The sequence below is a fragment of the Onychomys torridus genome, chromosome 2 (assembly GCF_903995425.1).
Source record: "Onychomys torridus chromosome 2, mOncTor1.1, whole genome shotgun sequence".
NCBI classification, from domain to species: Eukaryota; Metazoa; Chordata; class Mammalia; order Rodentia; family Cricetidae; genus Onychomys; species Onychomys torridus.
Genome location: NC_050444.1, coordinates 145,823,320 through 145,840,931, shown reverse-complemented (window position 1 = coordinate 145,840,931; position 17,612 = coordinate 145,823,320). Strand labels below are relative to the sequence as shown.

At 44.7% G+C, this 17,612-nt stretch overlaps 1 protein-coding gene across 4 annotated transcripts in view; it reads left to right on the top strand.

Moving 5' to 3' along the window:
- Window positions 1-16,546, top strand: part of Phactr4 (phosphatase and actin regulator 4) — an 83,932-nt gene extending 67,386 nt beyond the window's left edge. For all 4 annotated transcript variants that reach the window (XM_036179331.1, XM_036179332.1, XM_036179333.1 and 1 more), the window contains 6 exons: window positions 670-823; window positions 5,600-5,655; window positions 7,959-8,020; window positions 10,349-10,486; window positions 11,864-11,940; window positions 14,137-16,546. In XM_036179331.1, the coding sequence (XP_036035224.1) occupies window positions 670-823; window positions 5,600-5,655; window positions 7,959-8,020; window positions 10,349-10,486; window positions 11,864-11,940; window positions 14,137-14,152 (503 nt within the window). In that variant the 3' untranslated portion in view covers window positions 14,153-16,546. The remainder of the gene's footprint in view (window positions 1-669; window positions 824-5,599; window positions 5,656-7,958; window positions 8,021-10,348; window positions 10,487-11,863; window positions 11,941-14,136) is intronic.
- Window positions 16,547-17,612: the final 1,066 nt, after the last annotated feature.

The following is a 17,612-nucleotide window of genomic DNA, read 5'->3' as shown; positions in this document are numbered from 1 at the left end:
CTCTCAAAACAATGTTGAAGAGATTAGAAGGTCTATTAATATAAAAAGTTTTCATGTTTTAAATCAGACGACTGCCCCAGAACAGACAATTCCATTTTTAGGAACTTTCACTTTTGGGGCGTTGGTGGTGCACACCTTTAATCCCAGCACACAGAAGGCAGAGGCAGGCAGATCTCTGTAAGTTCGAGGCCAGCCTGGTTTACAGAGAGAGTTCCAGGACAGCCAGTACTGTTACACAGAGAAACCCATTCTCAAAAACACAAAATTAATAAGGGTGCTGTAGAAATGGCTCAGTGGTTAAGAGCACTGGCTGCTCTTCCAGAGAACCTGGGTTCAGTTCCCAGTGCCCACATGGCAGCTCACAGCTGTCTGTAACTCCAGTGCCAGGTGATCCAACACCCTCACACAGACAAATGCGCACCTAAATTAAAAATATAAACTCTTACTAAATGAGGAAGGTGTAGAGGGCTGATGGAAGAGAGAAGGTATTCTTTATCTGTCTCACTCTATTTTGCTGAAAGTATCTTTAAATGTCTTATGTTATTCCTTCCTCTGTGTTTGGCTGGATCATTTGAAGCCAACTGGGCAGCTGGGAGTTGTATTCTCACGCTCTTGCCTGGCTCACATGAGCTGTGCCTTTGTGCTTGAACATTTTTTCCCTGTGTAAAGGTGCTCTGGCCAACAAAGTGAAGAGGAAAGACACATTGGCAATGAAGCTAAGCAGCAGACCCAGTGAGCCAGAGTTGAACCTGACTTCTTGGCCTCGTAAAAGCAAGGAGGAGTGGAATGAAATACGGCACCAGATTGGGAACACGCTGATCCGGTAGGCCTTTGCGTTTGGGTTTATAAAGCATTCATCTGTCTTTTAAAAGAATAATTTCTAACAATGTATGTTAGACAGGTAGAGTTCCTCTAAGCTTTAGGAGGTCAGGGAATGTCAGAGACGGCACTGGGAACTTTCAGCCATCACATAAGACTGAAGGTTTTGCAAAGGTTGCTAAAGAAGTCAGGCTGGTTCCCAGGACAGGCAGATTCCTGTGTGACTTTATCCTCTTGCTGAACCATGAAATACCAACCTAACTCATCACACCTGTATTTTTTTTTTTTTTAATAAATAAGTACCATAAGTACCATGTAGCTATTTCTTTTCAAAAAGTTAGTATGTTTTTCAAGTCAGCTGGAATCAAGGAGGGAAGTGAAATGCTATTTATGTACTGAGCATATTTGTGTATGGACAGGTGTTTGCATGACACAGCTACTTCTCCCCCTCTAAAAGAGATAAAAGGTAGAAAAAACTCTTGACCTTCTCCCTACAAGAGAAGTTAACTCGGCAGTGGTGGCGCGCACCTTCACACCTTTAATCCCAGCACTCTGGAGGCAGAGCCAGGCAGATCTGTGAGTTTGAGGCCAGCCTGGGCTACAGAGCGAGATCCAGGACAGGCTCCAAAACTACACAGAGAAACCCTGTCTCGGAAAACCAAACCAAACCAAACAAACAAACAAACAAACAACAAGAGAAGTTAACTGAGAGTGTCCATTAGTTAAGGTCCAGCCTTCTAACCTATCATAGACACCTAGCTTTTCTAGTCCATAGTCCATGTATGCTGCATCTAGAAACAAGGCTGGCAGGGCTGGAGAGATGGCCTAGTGCTTAAGAGGTTCAATTCCCAGCACCTACATGGCAGCTCACAACTGTCTGTAACTACAGTTCCAGGGGACCAACGCCCTTACACAGACAAAACAACAATGCACAATAAATAAATTAATTTAAAAAAAAAAGAAGCCGGGCAGTGGTGGCACACGCCTGTAATCCCAGCACTCGAGAGGCGGATCTCTGTGAGTTCGAGACCAGCCTGGTCTCCAAAATGAGTTCCAGGAAAGGCGCAAAGCTACACAGAAAGACCCTGTCTCAAAAAAACAAAAAACAAAACAAAACAAAAAAAACAAAAGGAAAGAAAGAAACAAGGCTGGCCTATAGTCTACTCTGGCATTTGGGGTGCTGAAGCCTTTATCTCATACTGTATATCATTTACTTTAGAGAGGAGATACCCATTTCAAACAAGAAGAATTGTGAGAAAATACCCTTTACCTAGATGTATTAATGTGTGCTTGTTTGCATTAATGATTATTATGTGCACTGCCACTATGCACAAACTTTTTCTGGACCCTTTCAGAATACAGTGTAAGCAGGATGTGATGTCTCTCACATGTCATTTTAGCACTTGAGAGACTGAAGCTAGACTATTTCTGGTTCCAAGCTAACCTGGGCCATATAATGAGACTCTCAAACATTCATAATCTTTGTTTTGTTTTGTTTAGACAGGTTCTCTCTTTGTATCTCAGGCTGACTTCAAATTCTCTAGGTAACCCAGGCTGGCCTTGAATTTCAGAATTCTCCTATCTCAGTCTATCAAGTGCTAGGACGACAGGTCTATGCACACTAACACATGCAGTTGATTTTTGGTTTGGTTTTGTTTTTAAGGTTTATTTATTTATTATTATGTATACAGCATGTATGACTGCAGGCCAGAAGAGGGCACCAGATCTCATTACAGATGGCTGTGAGCCACCATGTGGTTGCTGGAAATTGAACTCAGGACCTCTGGAAGAGCAGTCAGTGCTCTTAACCTCTGAGCCATCTCTCCAGCCCCCTGATTTTTGTTTTTTAAGACGGGATCTCATGATATAGCTCTGACTAGTCTTGAACTCACGGAGATCCCCCTGCCTCTGCTGGAGTTAAAGGTGTGTGCCACCATACCAGGTGACTCTACTTCTAAGTACTTTGGCAGTCTTCTGTGAAGAAGGACATTCTCTTATCCCCACAGCATACTACCAATTTTTCAACAAAACTAGTATTCAATGTAGTATTTTTATCTAGTATACTATCCATACTCAATTGTACTTATTTGTATGTATTTATTTGTGAAGCAGGGTCTCATGTAGCCTAGGCTAGACTCAAACTCACCATGTACCTGAGGATGGCTTTGAAGTCCTCAGCTCCTGCCTCCACCTCCCAAGTATTAGAATTATTGGTGTACTACCGTACCCCATCCGTTTTTGTTTTGTTTTGTTTTTCGAAACAGGGTTTCTCTGTGTAGCCTTGGCTCTCCTGGATCTCACTCTGTAGACCAGGCTGGCCTCAAACTCAGAGATCTGCCTGCCTCTGCCTCGGAGTGCTGGGATTAAAGGCCTGGGCCCCCACTGCCCAGCTAACCCACAATAATTTTAAGAGCAGGGTTTTATACTCCCAAGTCTAATTTCCAGTCTGAGGTAATATGTGATATCTAGTTTCCCTGACTCTTCAGTCTGCTTTAATCTGGAAATTGTTCTTAGCCACTTTATTCTAAAGGTTAAATAACTGTGTGTGCATGTGTGTTTGTGTACATGCATGTGTATGCATGGGTGAAGTGCCCTCACAGACTAGAGGGGTATGGATCTCCTGGAATGGAGTTAGCCACTTTATGTGGGTTTTGAGAATTCAGCTTGGGTCCCCTAGAAGAGTAGTATAAGCTTTTAACCACTGAGTCATCTCTCCAGGCCCTCATCATCTTTTTTGTTTTGTTTTGTTTTTTCAAGACAGAGTTTCTCTGTGTAGCTTTGGAACCTTTCCTGGATGTATCTCTGTAGACTAGGCTGGCCTTGAACTCACAGAGATCCGCCTGGCTCTGCCTCCCCAGTGCTGGGATTAAATGTATGTGCTACCACCTCTTGGCCAACATTTTTTTTTAAATCATAACATTTTCCTGTTACTATATAGTCTTTTTTTTTGAGACAAGGTCTTACTATGTAACCCTGGCTATCCTGCAACTATGTAGACCAGGCTGGTCTCAAACTTTAAGGGGTCCACTTGCCTCTGCTTCCCTGAGTGCTAAGATTAAAAGCTCATACCACCACCAGCAACCAAATATATAGTCTTTGTTCTTATTACTAATGATCACTGTATGCTACTCCACTGAACTGATACAATCAATTGAGTCAATAACCCTGGTAGTTGGTGTTTAGCCTGATTTTTCATTCTTCTAATTAATTCTAGTCAGTGATTCTCACACTTAAGCATTCACTTGGCAGGCTTAACTTACCTGTCAGGCTTGTTTAAAAAGCAAACTGTTGAGTTCCGCCCAGAGTTTTTGCTCGAGGGTGGGGCCTGGTTTGTATGTCTTGTTCATACCACTGATCCTGGGGCCACTCTGAAAGCCAGGGTTCTATTAGTTTCCACCCGTGTTTTCACTGCAAATGTTTTTTGGGATTATAATGTAAATTCTTTTTTTTTTTTTTTAAGATTTATTTATTATGTACACAGTGTTCTGTCTGCATGTATGTCTGTAGGCCAGAAGAGGGCACCAGATCTCATTATAGATGGTTATTAGCCACCATGTGTTTGCTGGGAATTGAACTCAGGACCTCTGGAAGAACAGCCTGTAATCTTAACCTGTGAGCCCCTAATGTAAATTCTTTTGTGGTTGTTTTGTGAAAGTCTCATGCTGTGGCCTAAGCTGGCCTTGCACCTATGGCAGCCTTCCTGCCTCAGCCTCCTGTGTGCTGGGACTCGAGGTCTTAGTGACTGCTCAGCAGTGCAGCGCCTTCCTCCCCATCTCTGCCTCTGCTCTGTCAGGAAATGAAGACCAGTCAGTCTGTTCATGGTCACGGGTGTGGCCTTTCCTCTCAGCAGCTGCCCCCCTGCATCTGTCCATGGAGAGTTATCTTTGCCTTTCTCCGGGTGTTGCAGCCAGGTGGGATAATGCATGCCTGAGATCCCAGCATGGGGAGGCTGAGGCAAGATGATTGCCTCAAGTTTCAGACCACACTGGTGCACAGTGGGAAACCCTGTTTACAAAAATAAATAACATATATATGGCATCAGTGTGTGTGTGTGTGTGTGTGTGTGTGTGTGTGTGTGTATGTGTGTGTGTGTTGTGTTTTTTTGTTTTTGTTTTTGTTTTTTGAGACAGGGTTTCTCTGTGTAGCTTTGGTGCCTGTTCTGGAACTTGCTCTGTAGACCAGGCTGGCCTCGAACTCACAGAGATCTGACTGCCTCTGCCTCCTGAGTGCTGGGATTAAAGGCCATCATACCTAGCAAGGATTCTTTTTGTTTGTTTGTTTTCAAATTCTTTTTCCTTTTTTAAAAATATGTATGAGTGTTTTGGCTGTATGTAACCACATGTGTGCAGTGCCAAAGAAATTCAGAAGACAACATCAGATCCCCTGGAACTGGATTTCCGGTCGGTTTTGAGCTGCCACATGAGTGCTTGGAACCAAACCCGGGTTCTCTGGTAGAACAGCCGGTGTTTTTAACTGCCAGGCTCCCTCCACACTTGCCCACCTTTCTGTTCTGAGGCAGATCTAGTTACCCTTGGGCATCGACCCTCAGGTGCTGGCATCACAGATGTGAGCCACCACAGTCAGCGTAGTAGTGTGTGTGTATTAGCACTCTGAGCGTCAGATTGGCTTCGTGATAAACAAATAAGTTACTGGAGTATATGTTAGAAATTTTACTGATTTCTTTGTTCTAGGTCACTATAAATCTTGGCCCCCAAATCCTTAGAAACAGTAATTGGAGCTTTGCATGGACAGTTAAGTACCCTGTGTCTCTCTGTTGCAGGCGACTGAGCCAAAGACCGACAGCAGAAGAACTGGAACAACGGAATATACTACAGCGTGAGTGCAGGTCTTTGTGGGCCATGAGTGCAATGTGCATGAGACCAGGAGTGTTTGCTAAAGGGCCACGGAGAGTTAGTTCCTGCTCCGGAAGCCCAGCTTCCTAGAAAGATGTCTCCATGGTGTTGTTTAGTATACTAGAATACACCAGAAAAATTTTTTGAATATTTTCATAGCATCCTGGGTCTATGTTGGCCTTTGTGATAATGTGATAGTGTGTGCAGGCTTGGCCTATGCACTCTTTGTTCAGGGAGCTAAAGGTAAAGGACATATCTGTTCCTGGTGGATTCTAAGGATAGGGCCCAAACAATCTCCTGGTCCATGGTTTTCATTCTGCTTTTATCCCTTGACTTGTATTTCCTCAGCCACCAAATAGGAGAATGTATCTAACTTCCTGTTCATGTGCATAGTTAAGTCTTTGGAACAATGTTCTCATCTAAGACTGACTTAGTTTGTTTTACTCGAGTTTTGGGTTAGAACTTGTGCTCTGGAGCTCCTCCCTCCTCTTCTGCGTCTGGAGCTCCTGAGGACAGATGGCAGCCCCCCCCCCCCCCCAGGTAAAATCACCAGAAATAGTCCAGCCAGGCCCTTCCACTCCAGGGCTCCCTTGGGTCTTCCCACCCCAAGCCGTGTGAGCCCATCTCACAGCATGGATTCTCACCTGAGCGCCAGGACACCTTCCCTGAAGGCCCCTCTGTGTCCTGGTTCCTTGGAAGTACCCACCTCAGTGAAGAACCTGAGCTGAGCCCCTAGGACAAGGACTAGCCATGTCCTGGGATACTCTGTGTCCTTGTGCCTGCAATCCTGTCTGCCCTCAGAGAGTGTCCTCTTCTCGGCAGCTCTGTTTTTCTCATCCCTGTGGACATGGATGTGGAGGGTACGGAGTGAGGAGGAGAAACACAAAGGAAGAAAGGGTGCAGTGAAGGGGGTGGGGTGTCTGAGAGAGTGGAGAGACACATTGGATTCTCTGGGGCTGGAAGCAGTGGGATGAACGACAGTGTTCCTATTTCAGCAGAGGAATGGCAGGGTCTCCAGAAGCTGCTTCTGAGCATGCTATCTCCCACTCCATCGCCTGTTTTCTCAGTGCTTTTTGGATCTATATTCACTCTAGTCACTCAGGGAATTGAGAGTTGAGAAGCTTGTAGAGACCACCCTTGACAGGGTGCCATATCAGTGGCCTATCTCTGGAAATTTTTTCTTTTCTTTTCTAAAAAAAAGATCTATTACTATTTTTAATTGCATATATTTGTGTACATGCACATGAGTGCAGGTGTCCACTGAGGCCAGAGGCATCACATCCCCCAGAGCCAGAGTCACGGGCAGTTGTGAGCCGCCAGTAGAGGTGCTGAGGACTAAACTTGGGTCCTCTGCAAGGGCAGTATGCATTCTTTTTATATAGAATATATTTTATTTGTATGTGTTTTGTCTGCAAGTATGTCTGTGCAGCATATGGGTGTCTGGTGCCCTCAGAGGCCAGAAGAGGGCATCAGATCCTCTGGAACTGGAGTTACAGATGGTTTTGAGCCTGGTAACCAAACCTGGATCCTTTAGAGGAGCAGCCAGTGCTCTTAATCACTGGGCCATCTCTGCAGCCCTTAGAAACTTTTTTCCCTGAGAAAAGTATTTGTTTATTTTATCATATATGTGTACATGTGTTGTGAGTGTGTGCCATGTTTGAGGTGGGGTGATGGTAGAGGCCAGAAGAAAGAGTGGAATTCCCCCACCCCAGCTGAAGTCACAGGCAGCTGTGAGCCTCCACTGTGGTTGCTAGGAATTGAACCCAGGTCCTCTAGTGCAGCAAGTGTACTGAACTGTCTCCTGAAAACTTCCTCTTCAAGAGCACCATAGTCAATATTAAAAATATTTTCAGCTCTGTAGATCTTTAAGCACATGGAAATGTTTAAGTAGCTGGAAAATGTTTAAAAATATGAAAATCTGCCTGGTGGTTGTGGCTCACACCTTTAATCCCAAGCACTCAGGATGTGAGTTTGAGGCCAGCCTGGTCTACAGAGCTACTTTAGAACAGTCAGGACTGCTACACAGAGAAAGCCTGCCTTAAAAAAAGTGAAAAACATCCTTGGCTTAAGTCTGGCGCCCTAGTTTTCTGTCTTGCTCTTTAGTACTTGACTGTACCGTGGACAGGAAAGACTACCTTGCTAGGAAAGGGTTCTTGATTAGCCATTCACAAATGGAGTATTTTGGTCTAGCTTTGACCTCTAAGAAATACATGTATTATATTACTAAAATGTTTGCTGTGCAAATTGTCATTTTGAAGTAATATCCTTTGTTTCTGTCAACTGAAGCTAAAAATGAAGCTGATCGCCAAGCAGAGAAACGAGAGATTAAGCGTCGACTCACTAGAAAGGTAGAGTGTCCTTGTGTTTGCATGACCTGTGTGATTAGAGTCAATGAGCTGGACTCATGCCTTCAATTGCTAGGAAAATAAGCACATCTGTATAGAAACCTCACCATATTGGCGGGAGTGGCATCTGTTGGTTTGTTTTTAATATTTGAGAGAGGTTGGCACATGATACATTTAAACAAAAAACTCTGAATGTGGTGGGAGGTTTCTTGTTCTCCTGGAGGGTTCTGTTTGCTTGGGTTTTGTGGGGGCTGGGGATCAAAAGAAGGTCTTTGTGCATTCTAGACAACTATTCTACTAGTGAGCCCTTTTAGACTAAAAATCGTATTGATATATAGAAGCGATAATAGGAGAATTTGTAGCATTCCATTTTTCAAACAAACTAATCAAGAAAATAATTGAAATAATCCTGAGACCTGAGAAATAAGAAGAGACGTGATTTTCTCCCTAGTCTAGGTCAGGTCAGGTCAGGTTAGGTTAGGTTAGACCTTTTCTGCAGTGGGCCCATGTTGGCACTGGAGTCGTCTCTTTTCTATTCCCGTTACGTTTATGATTGCCTCCTGCAGATGCGGATATGTTCTCAGCTCTCTAGATACTTACTGAAAGTCATAAGACTTGCCAGGCAAATGCCGTGGCACCTTTAGTCCTGGCACTTGGGAGACAGAGAGGTAGTTGGATATCTCAGTCAAGGATAACCTGGTCTACAGAGTGAGTTCCATGACAGACAGAACTACACAGGGAAACCCTGTCTCAAAAAACAAAACAAGAAATCCCAGAACAGTGACAATATGGACATTTTTTTTCTGGAATTATTTTATCCCTCTCCAGGAATGGAGGAATTATCCTTGCTGATTAGAGGCCATTCCCAGTCCTACTGCCTTTTAACATTTAAGGTGACCTAATTATATAGCCTTAAATGTAATTTCCCAGGCTGGAGAGTTGGCTCAGAGGTTAAGAGCACTGGCTCAAAGGTCCTGAGTTCCATTCCCAGCAACTGCATCGTGGCTCACAACCATCTGTAATGAGATCTGGTGCCCTCTTTTAGCATGCAGGGACACATGCAGACAGAACACTGTATACATAATAAATAAATAAATCTTTTAAAAAATAGGTAAATCTTTGAGGGGGAAAAAAGGGAGGATGAAGGGCATTGAAGAACCTCCATATGGAGTTTGATTTCATTTGTGGCAAATTTTGCCACTGGGCAAAGAAACTGCCATTGCCTCAACTGCTAAAAGTATGCTGTCCAAACTGGACAAGCAGGACACAAAAGAAGGTGACTGCCGAATGGGATCTGATGCCCTCTGCTGGTGTGCAGGCATACTTGCAGATGGAGTATTCATACACTTAAGATAAATAAATAAATCTTTAGGGGAAAAAAGTCAAAATTTCCACAGAATCTGCTATTTTGGTAGCATTGACCAGGTATTTCCTGGGAATGTATCAGAGCTATGTAATCTCAGGTTCTATTCTAGACCCATCTATAATCATAATCTACTTTTTCTTGGGGCAAGGAGGTGGGAGGGGGCCAGTGCTGGGGGTGGACCAAGGGTATCACGGATGGACAGTAAACATGTCCTTTGCACTGAGTTCTATTCTCAGGCAGCGTCTACATGGTAACCAGACTTTCAGGCACCAGGAACACATACTAAAATTTGAAGAACATGGGGCATGGCAAGAGTTCTGTACAATGAAGTGAATTCAAATGAAAAGCCAAACCTTACAGTTTTTATACATATAAATGTGATGTTCCTGTTTTAGGAGTAATAACCTGTCTTAGGTCACAAGGCCTGTTGCTCCGGGCTATCAATTCTTGAACTTATTATGAAGTCGAGGATGACCTGAAACTCATTACCCACCAAGCCACCTTACCAGCCCAAAATGAAACTCCAGATACCCAGAATCCTTGGAGAGCTTTGGGGAAGATGGGACCCAGGGTGGGGGTGGGGGTATAGTTAAAGCTTCCCGGGTAGTCTGGGTATGGTGGCTCATTCCTATAATTCTGGCACGAAGGTGGCTGAGTCAGCAGGAAAATTACTGCAAGTCTCAGGCTAGCCTGAGCTACAGTGTGAGACCTTTTCTCAAAAGGAAAAACACTGCCGACAGCAGAGCTCGCCTGTAACTCAGCACTCGGGAGGCGGAGGCAGCGGGTCTCTGAGTTCGAGGCCTGCCTGGGCTACAGAGTGAGTTCCAAGATGGCTAGAACTACACAGAGAGACCCTGTCTCAAAAAACAAAATAAATAAATAAAAGAAAGCAAGCTCCCCACGTAACTCCATGTCCAGTGAATGGTAAAGGCAATTTGAATTGTGATTGCCTCTGTTTCTTTCAGCTCAGTCAAAGGCCAACTGTGGCTGAACTACTTGCCAGGAAGATTCTGAGGTTTAATGAGTATGTGGAGGTAACAGATGCTCAGGATTATGACCGGCGAGCAGATAAACCTTGGACCAAACTGACCCCTGCTGACAAGGTAACTAAAAAATGCTTACATAGTCTCTTTGATTTTCCTTCCTACTCTTCTCTTTTCTATTATTTTTTTATTTTGAAACACACTTAGAGTTTTTTTTTCTCGAGACAGGGTTTCTCTGGGTAGCTTTGGTGCCTGTCCTGGATCTCACTCTGTAGACCAGGCTGGCCTCGAACTCACAGAGATCCGCCTCCCAAGTGCTGGGATTAAAGGCGAGCACCACCACCGCCCAGTTTAGGGTTTATTAAGAGAGATTTTAAACAGACTTAAGCATGGAGGTAACAGAAAGAGGCACTTGGCAAAGCACAGCATACACCCCAGGATGGGCATCTTCAGAGTCTGTGTTCTGCTCTTCTTTCTCTGAAGGATACAAGTTACTAATGAGAGAGTAAGCCGGCAGCAAACATTTTAGTTTTGATAGGATGCTAAATTTCAAAGCAAGATACAAATGCCAAGATGTAAACCCAAGTTTTATATTAAACATTGAGAAAACAGCTGTATTGCCAGGCAGTGATGGCACAGCACACACCTTTAATCCCAGCCCTCAGGAGTCAGAGGCAGGTGGATCTCTGTGGGTTTGAGGTCAGCCTGGTCTACAGAGTGAGTTCCAGGACACCCAGGTCTACACAGAGAAACTGTCTCAAAAAAAAAAAAAAAAATTTAAGATAGAAATAAAATTCTTTTTGTTGTTGTTGTTGTTACATTTTTTGTTTTGTTTGTTTTGGGGGGGATTTTTTTGAGACAGGGTTTCTCTGTAGTTTTTGTGGCTGTCCTGGATCTTGCTCTGTAGACCAGGCTGGCCTCGAATTCACCAGCTGCTGTTCCAGAGGATCCAGGTTCAGTTCCCTGCACCCACATAGCAGCTCACAACTGTCTGTAACTCCAGTTCTAGAGCATCTGGCATCCTTGCAGAGGCATACACACAGGCAAAAACAAACAAACAAACAAAAACAAAAACAAAAAAAAACCAATACACATAAAAATAAATAAAGCTTCAGAAAAATAAAACATAAAAAAATCCCCATATTTTTAACAGCTGCAATTGGAGGAGATTTGGTGCTGTATTTGAGTAATTATACTTATTCACTTCTATACCCTGTTTAATGTACTGTGGAAACTACAAAGGCTTTACAGTCTATCTTTTTAATGCTTTGCGTTAACTTGAGACTTGGGTTTGCATGAAGCTTAGTGGTGTCAAGGAGAGTACCATGTGTCTGGCTCAGCTCCGCCGGCTCTCTTGACCTGGCTTTTTTCTCCCCTCTGTGCTGTACCCAAGACTTGTGGTTCCTCCTGTCGGTTGTCCCATTAGAGATACATGGCAGGTCACACAGCTGTCCTTCAGGAGAGAAACAATGCTTCAATCTTATTTCTATCCTACAGGCTGCCATAAGAAAAGAATTGAATGAATTTAAAAGCTCAGAGATGGAGGTTCATGAAGACAGCAAACATTTTACACGGTAAGACGCCAAATATTTATAGCTAAGTAAAATTTCTCCAATGGACAAGCATAACAAAGTTGTTCAGATAGGAGGAATTCTACTGAGCTGGAAAGCCAGGCATGGTGGCATATATCCACAATCACAGCACTTGGAAGGTAGAGGCAGAAGGATCAGGAGTTCAAGGCTAACCCATCCCTGTAGTGAGTCTAGCCAGCCTAGACTTCATGAGACTTTGTATTAAGAACAAAGACAGTGGGGCCAGGGTGATGGCTGTGTGGATGAGCACTGCTGTGAAAGTGTAAAGATGAGTTTGGATCCCTAGAACCATGTAAAACCAGATGCAGCTGTGAGTGTCTGTCATCCCCATGCACCATGATGAGATGGAAAGCAGAGATTGGCCAATCCTCAGAAGTCCATGGGCTAGCTAGCCTAGTGTACATAGCAGTGAACAAGAGTTCTTGACTTAAACCAGTGGAAGACAAAGACTGACACCCTCGGCTGTCGTCTGACTCCCACATGCCCATTGTATATGTGGACCTGCACCCACACACTACACGCATTAAAAATAGAACAATGAGCCCGAGCAGTGGTGGCACATGCCTTTAATCCCAGCACTTGGAGGGATTAAATTGGAATAAATAGAATAGAATAGAATAGAATAGAATAGAATAGAATAGAATAGAATAGAATAGAATAATGCACCAGGCATGGTGGTGCATGCCTTTAATCCCAGCACTCAGGAGACAGAGACAGATGGATCTCTGAGTTCTAGACCAGCTTGGTCTTCAGAGAGTTCAGGACAGCCAGGGATATACAAGAAACCCTGCCTCAAGAAACCAAAAAACAACACAAAAAGAAGAAATAAGTAGGGCTGAGGATGTAGCTCAGTTGGTAGAGTGCTTGTCTTGCATGCACAAAGCCCTGGGTTCCATCCCCAGCACTGCATAATCTGGGCATGGTGGTGCATGTCCTAGCACTCAAGTGATAGAGGTCAGGAGTTCCAGAGCATCCTGGGCTAAATCAAACCCTGTACCAAAGCAACACCACCAACAAAAGAGAATGAGAACTAAGGGGTAGTTGTAAATGCCTTTCTGAGTTCTGCCATTTTGTGTAGCCCAGACCTATAATTTATATATAACCAGGGCTGGCTTGGAACTCACAGTTGTCTAGCCCCTACCCTCAAAGTGCTGGGATTACAAACTTGAGTTACTAATCTCCCAGATACTTCTTTTGCTGTTGTTTTGAGACAGGGTCTCACTGTTCCGAGACTGGACTGCAGGCCTGTGCCACCATGCCCAGCTTAGCCTGGGGCTCTCGACCCTTCTGTCAGCCTCCTAAGAGCAGAGGCTGCAGATGTGAGCCAGCACACCTGAGTGTGAGATCTGTGAGACCATAAGCTGTGTAGACAGCTTAGTTTATTTAGCAAGTATTTACTGAGCCTACAACATGGTACATACAATTCTGGATCCTTTGGTTACAACAGGGAATCGGGAAGAACCTCGAGTCTCTACAGGCTCTTATGCTGCAGCAGAAGGGCAGCTGGGAAATAAACTGCAGACATTTCAGGCTGAGGCACCTGTGACATACTGAGGTGGAGCTGCCTGGAGTCTAGAGAGCAAGCATCCCTCTCTCTCAGACCCTCCCTCCTCAGCCTACATTTGAACTGCCACCATATCAACTCAAGACAGCAGATCCTTAAGGGGAAAATCCAAGTTTTTTGGTTCTGTTTTGTTTTGGTTTGGTTCTGTGAGACAAAGCAAGGGACCCTGCTCTTGTTTACTCGGCTTCTGACGAACTGCTCTGCCGCTTGTCTGCAGTGTGACAAGCACAGGTCTGACCAGTTCTTCCTTGAGGAGCTTTTTGTCCTTTTGTTTAGTTATTTATTTATTGGTCTTTTGAGATAGAATCTCACACTGTAGTTCAAGCTAGCCTGGAACCTGGAACTCAAAGCAGTCCTCCTGCCTCAACTTCCCAATTGCTGGAAGTTCTGCTACCTCTCCAGCTACAGCATAATAGTACTAATAGAGAAAGCCAGAGCTGGAGGTTTAATTTAGTGGTGGGGCATGTACAAGCTCTAGGTCAGTCTTCAGTACCACTTGAAGTGTATATATTTTTGTAATCAACAAAAATCCTTTTGATTTTTCCCAAACAAATTTAAAGAATAGAGAAGCAGTCTCCATTGTCTGGTAACTTGTCCCTTTTTGACCCTTCCAGCTACCATCGCCCATGATGCTGAAGTATGAGAAAGGGACTGAAGGACCATGGAAAAGCAACCATAGCACTTCCCACACAGCCAGGCTGCTCTGGGATCTGGTTCAGAGGTGAAGAGCACTTGTATGAATGTAGCTTTCCCTGGAACGGAGTCTCCTGTGCTGCCCTTAGAATGAAACACCTAATGCTTTTGAACCTGTTAACACTGCAGTGGACTTGAAGGCCTCTCCCCAGCCACCCATGCTCAGGCACTTGACGCGTCTGAGTTTTACTGGCTGCAGCACACCCTGCCCTGAGACAGCTGCTTGTGCTGAGGCAGGTTGTACCGTTAGCCTTACCCACCCGCGCTGTGTGTGAGACCCACTATGTAGGTGTTATTCTAGCCACCAAATCCTCCTGCCAGGAAACCTGGAGGCACTACCGTTCTAGCAAAGGGCCCCACTTGCAGAAGAAGTGCTTGGACCCCCTGGCGTGGCAGTTGGAAGAATGTACTATCCCTCCTAGATCGAGGCCGACAGGAAGCTCGGCGTCCCGGCTGTCCCTCCTTGACACTTGTCTTCCCAGCTCTTTTCCTTTTGTTTCGAGACAAGATCTTAAACTGTGGCTCAGGCTGACCCAGAACTCACTGTGTAGCCCAGGCTGGCCTCAAACTCCTGTCTCAGCCTCCCACCTGCTGGGATGACAAGCATGAGCCATCATGTTTGGCTTTCATCCTGGTCCTTATTTTAAAGTTATCTGAAAGAAATGATGGGAATTTGCTCATTAAACAGTCGGGGCTGTAATCAAGCTGTTTAAATGAGAATATCATGCATGGTTTCTATACAAACCAAGAAAAAGGCCTTAATATTAATGTCATTTTGGCAGAGAACTGACTCATGAGTTAAACTCCATAGACTATATACGTTCCTTGTACCAAATACTGTAAATCATCACTTCAGCCAGTGGATGTAGGCGCCCTGTGCGAGCACACATGTGCCGTTGGTGCCCATGCTTGTAGCCAGAGCCCCTGTCAGAGCTCTTGGCCCCCCTACTGCGGAGCCCCCTTTACTCCAGGGGCCCTCCTGCCTCTGCTCTCTGGCAGCATTCACCTCACTGCCTTTTCAATTCCACGCTGTAGCAGTGTGGCCGGTGCCTAAGTTTCTGGATCAGGCCCTCCCCGTTGCATTTGTGATGTATGATTTCCTAAAGCAGATCTGGTTGTATACCTCGAAGAATTTTTCTCTTGAAACCCACACAGCCTCACTGTTCCCTCCTGGTTGTGATTTACATTGTAAGTGGGAAAGGAAACGTCCCATTTTCTCTTGTCTTTTTGTTTTAGTCTGCAGTCAGTATGTAGCTCAGCTAGCCTTCCCCATCTGGGATCATAGGTCAGCAGGCTTGCCCAGCTCTTCCTTACCTTCGTATTTAGTAAACTGTGACTGTTTTGAGTTTCTCCTGCTTTATCCTCTTTCCTCTTGGTGTTCTCTCAGCGATTTTCTCCTTGTTAGCATCACACTTAGTGAAGATTTAGAATAGAGGGCAAACAAAAAAGCTCAAGTGACCTTAAATAGTACTTCCTTCTCCACGGAGGAAAAGGTGGTTTTGTTCTTTCTTCCTGCATGGTAGTTTCTGGCTATGGAACAAGACCCCAGCTCCCCGGAGCTCGCTAACACTTGGGTTAAGGAGGAAACCCAGTGGCAGTGCTAAGGCTGTTAGAAGTCTAGAAACGGGTTGCCGCAACTGCTAACCTGATCGGTCTCCTTTCTCCTTTGTGATTGCATTTTGTTCAGTGTGCCCAGGATGGAACCCAAGTTCTCACAAGCTAGGCCGGTGCTCCCTGCCCCTGATCTGTCCCCGGCCCTGATTCTAACCACTCTTTCCTTTGGTTTGGAGACTGCTTTGCATATACCTACGCTGTCTGTGGCTGAGGTGACATTTTCTGTTTTGTTCTATTAGATAGGGTCTCATGTAGCGCAGGCTGGCTTCAGACTCACTAGATAGCCACGGAAGACCTCAACCTCTGATCCTTCTGCCTCCACCTCCCAAGTACAGGGAGTGCAGACATGACACCATGCCTGACAGCAAAACTTTCCAGCCTTCCTTCACTGCTCCTTCCCTCTCAGTGCCAAGCCTGAGCCACCTGCCCGCTCCTGTGTGCCATCAGGGCTCGGATTCACTGTTCATCTCATTGTCTTCTGAAACCTGGGTGAGGGTGGCATCTAGTCAGTGGTTTTGTCTTAGTGTATATAAAAGTTGACTTTGTGTTTTCTGTCTGTAACTTGGAGTCACGATTGTAAATGTAAAGGAGGAGAAGCCTAGCGTATTGTACGTCAAGATGTTCCCCTAATGTACAGAATCATGTAAAAAAAAAATAATTACATTGTATATCAGTCTTCCTACCAGTCTTAATTATTAAAGTATTTTAGAATATTGGAAAAAACGCCCTGGATTTGTTTATTTTTACTTCTTCAGTGGTGGAGACTGAGCTCAGGCCTCATTACTGTACTGCAAAGCCATATCCCTGACCTGTGTTGTGTTTTGTTTTACATTTAAAAATTTATTTTTATTTTTTATTGGTGTTTTGCCTGTATGTATGTCTGTGTGAAGGTATTGGAGTTACAGACAGTTGTGAGCTGCCATGTAGGTGCTGGGAATTCAGCCTAGGTCCTCTGGAGGAGTAGTCAGTGCTCTTAACCACTGAGCCATCTCTTCAGGCTTTGTTTTGTTTTACTTCATTCCAGAAAATTAAAGCAACTTAAAAATTCTAAACCCCCCCCAAAAATAAAATAAATTTTAAAAAAAATCTGGGGATTGGGGATTTAGCTCAGTGGTAGAGTGCTTGCCTAGCAAGCGCTGGGGTGGGTGGTGGCGGCGGTGGCAGCGGCGACTCATGCCTTTAATCCCAGCACTTGGGAAGCAGAGCCAGGCAGAGGCAGGTGGATCTCTCCGAGTTCAAGGCCAGCCTGGTCTGGTCTACAGAGCGAGATCCAGGACAGGCACCAAAACTACCCAGAGAAACCCTGTCTTGAAAAACAAAAACAAAAAAAAATTACACCCAAATCCAAGCACTTAGGAGGCAGAGGCAAGCAGATCTCTGAGTTCCAGAACAGCCAGGGCTACACAGAAAGACCCTATTTCAGAAAAAAAAAAAAAAAAAGAAAAAGAAAAAGAAAAAATGATACCCAAAATACTGCTAGTGACTTCAAATGAAGAAGATAAATGATTATGTTCAATGTAGCCAGAAGTGAGAATCTGTCGTTCATGTATTTCTCTCCATAAACAAAAATCCCAGGGCTGGGGGCATAGTCAGTAAAGTGCGTGCCTAGTATGCACCAAGCCCTGAGTTTAATCCCACGTCATAAAACAAGACAAAACGGATGCCAACCCTTCTGAGGCCTAGGCAGAAGGGTGAGAAGTTCTAGGTCATCTTGAGTGTAAGCCAGGTTCCTCCCCTGAGGACCTCCAACTGCCAGGTTCCACCCACAGAACACTCTAACTGT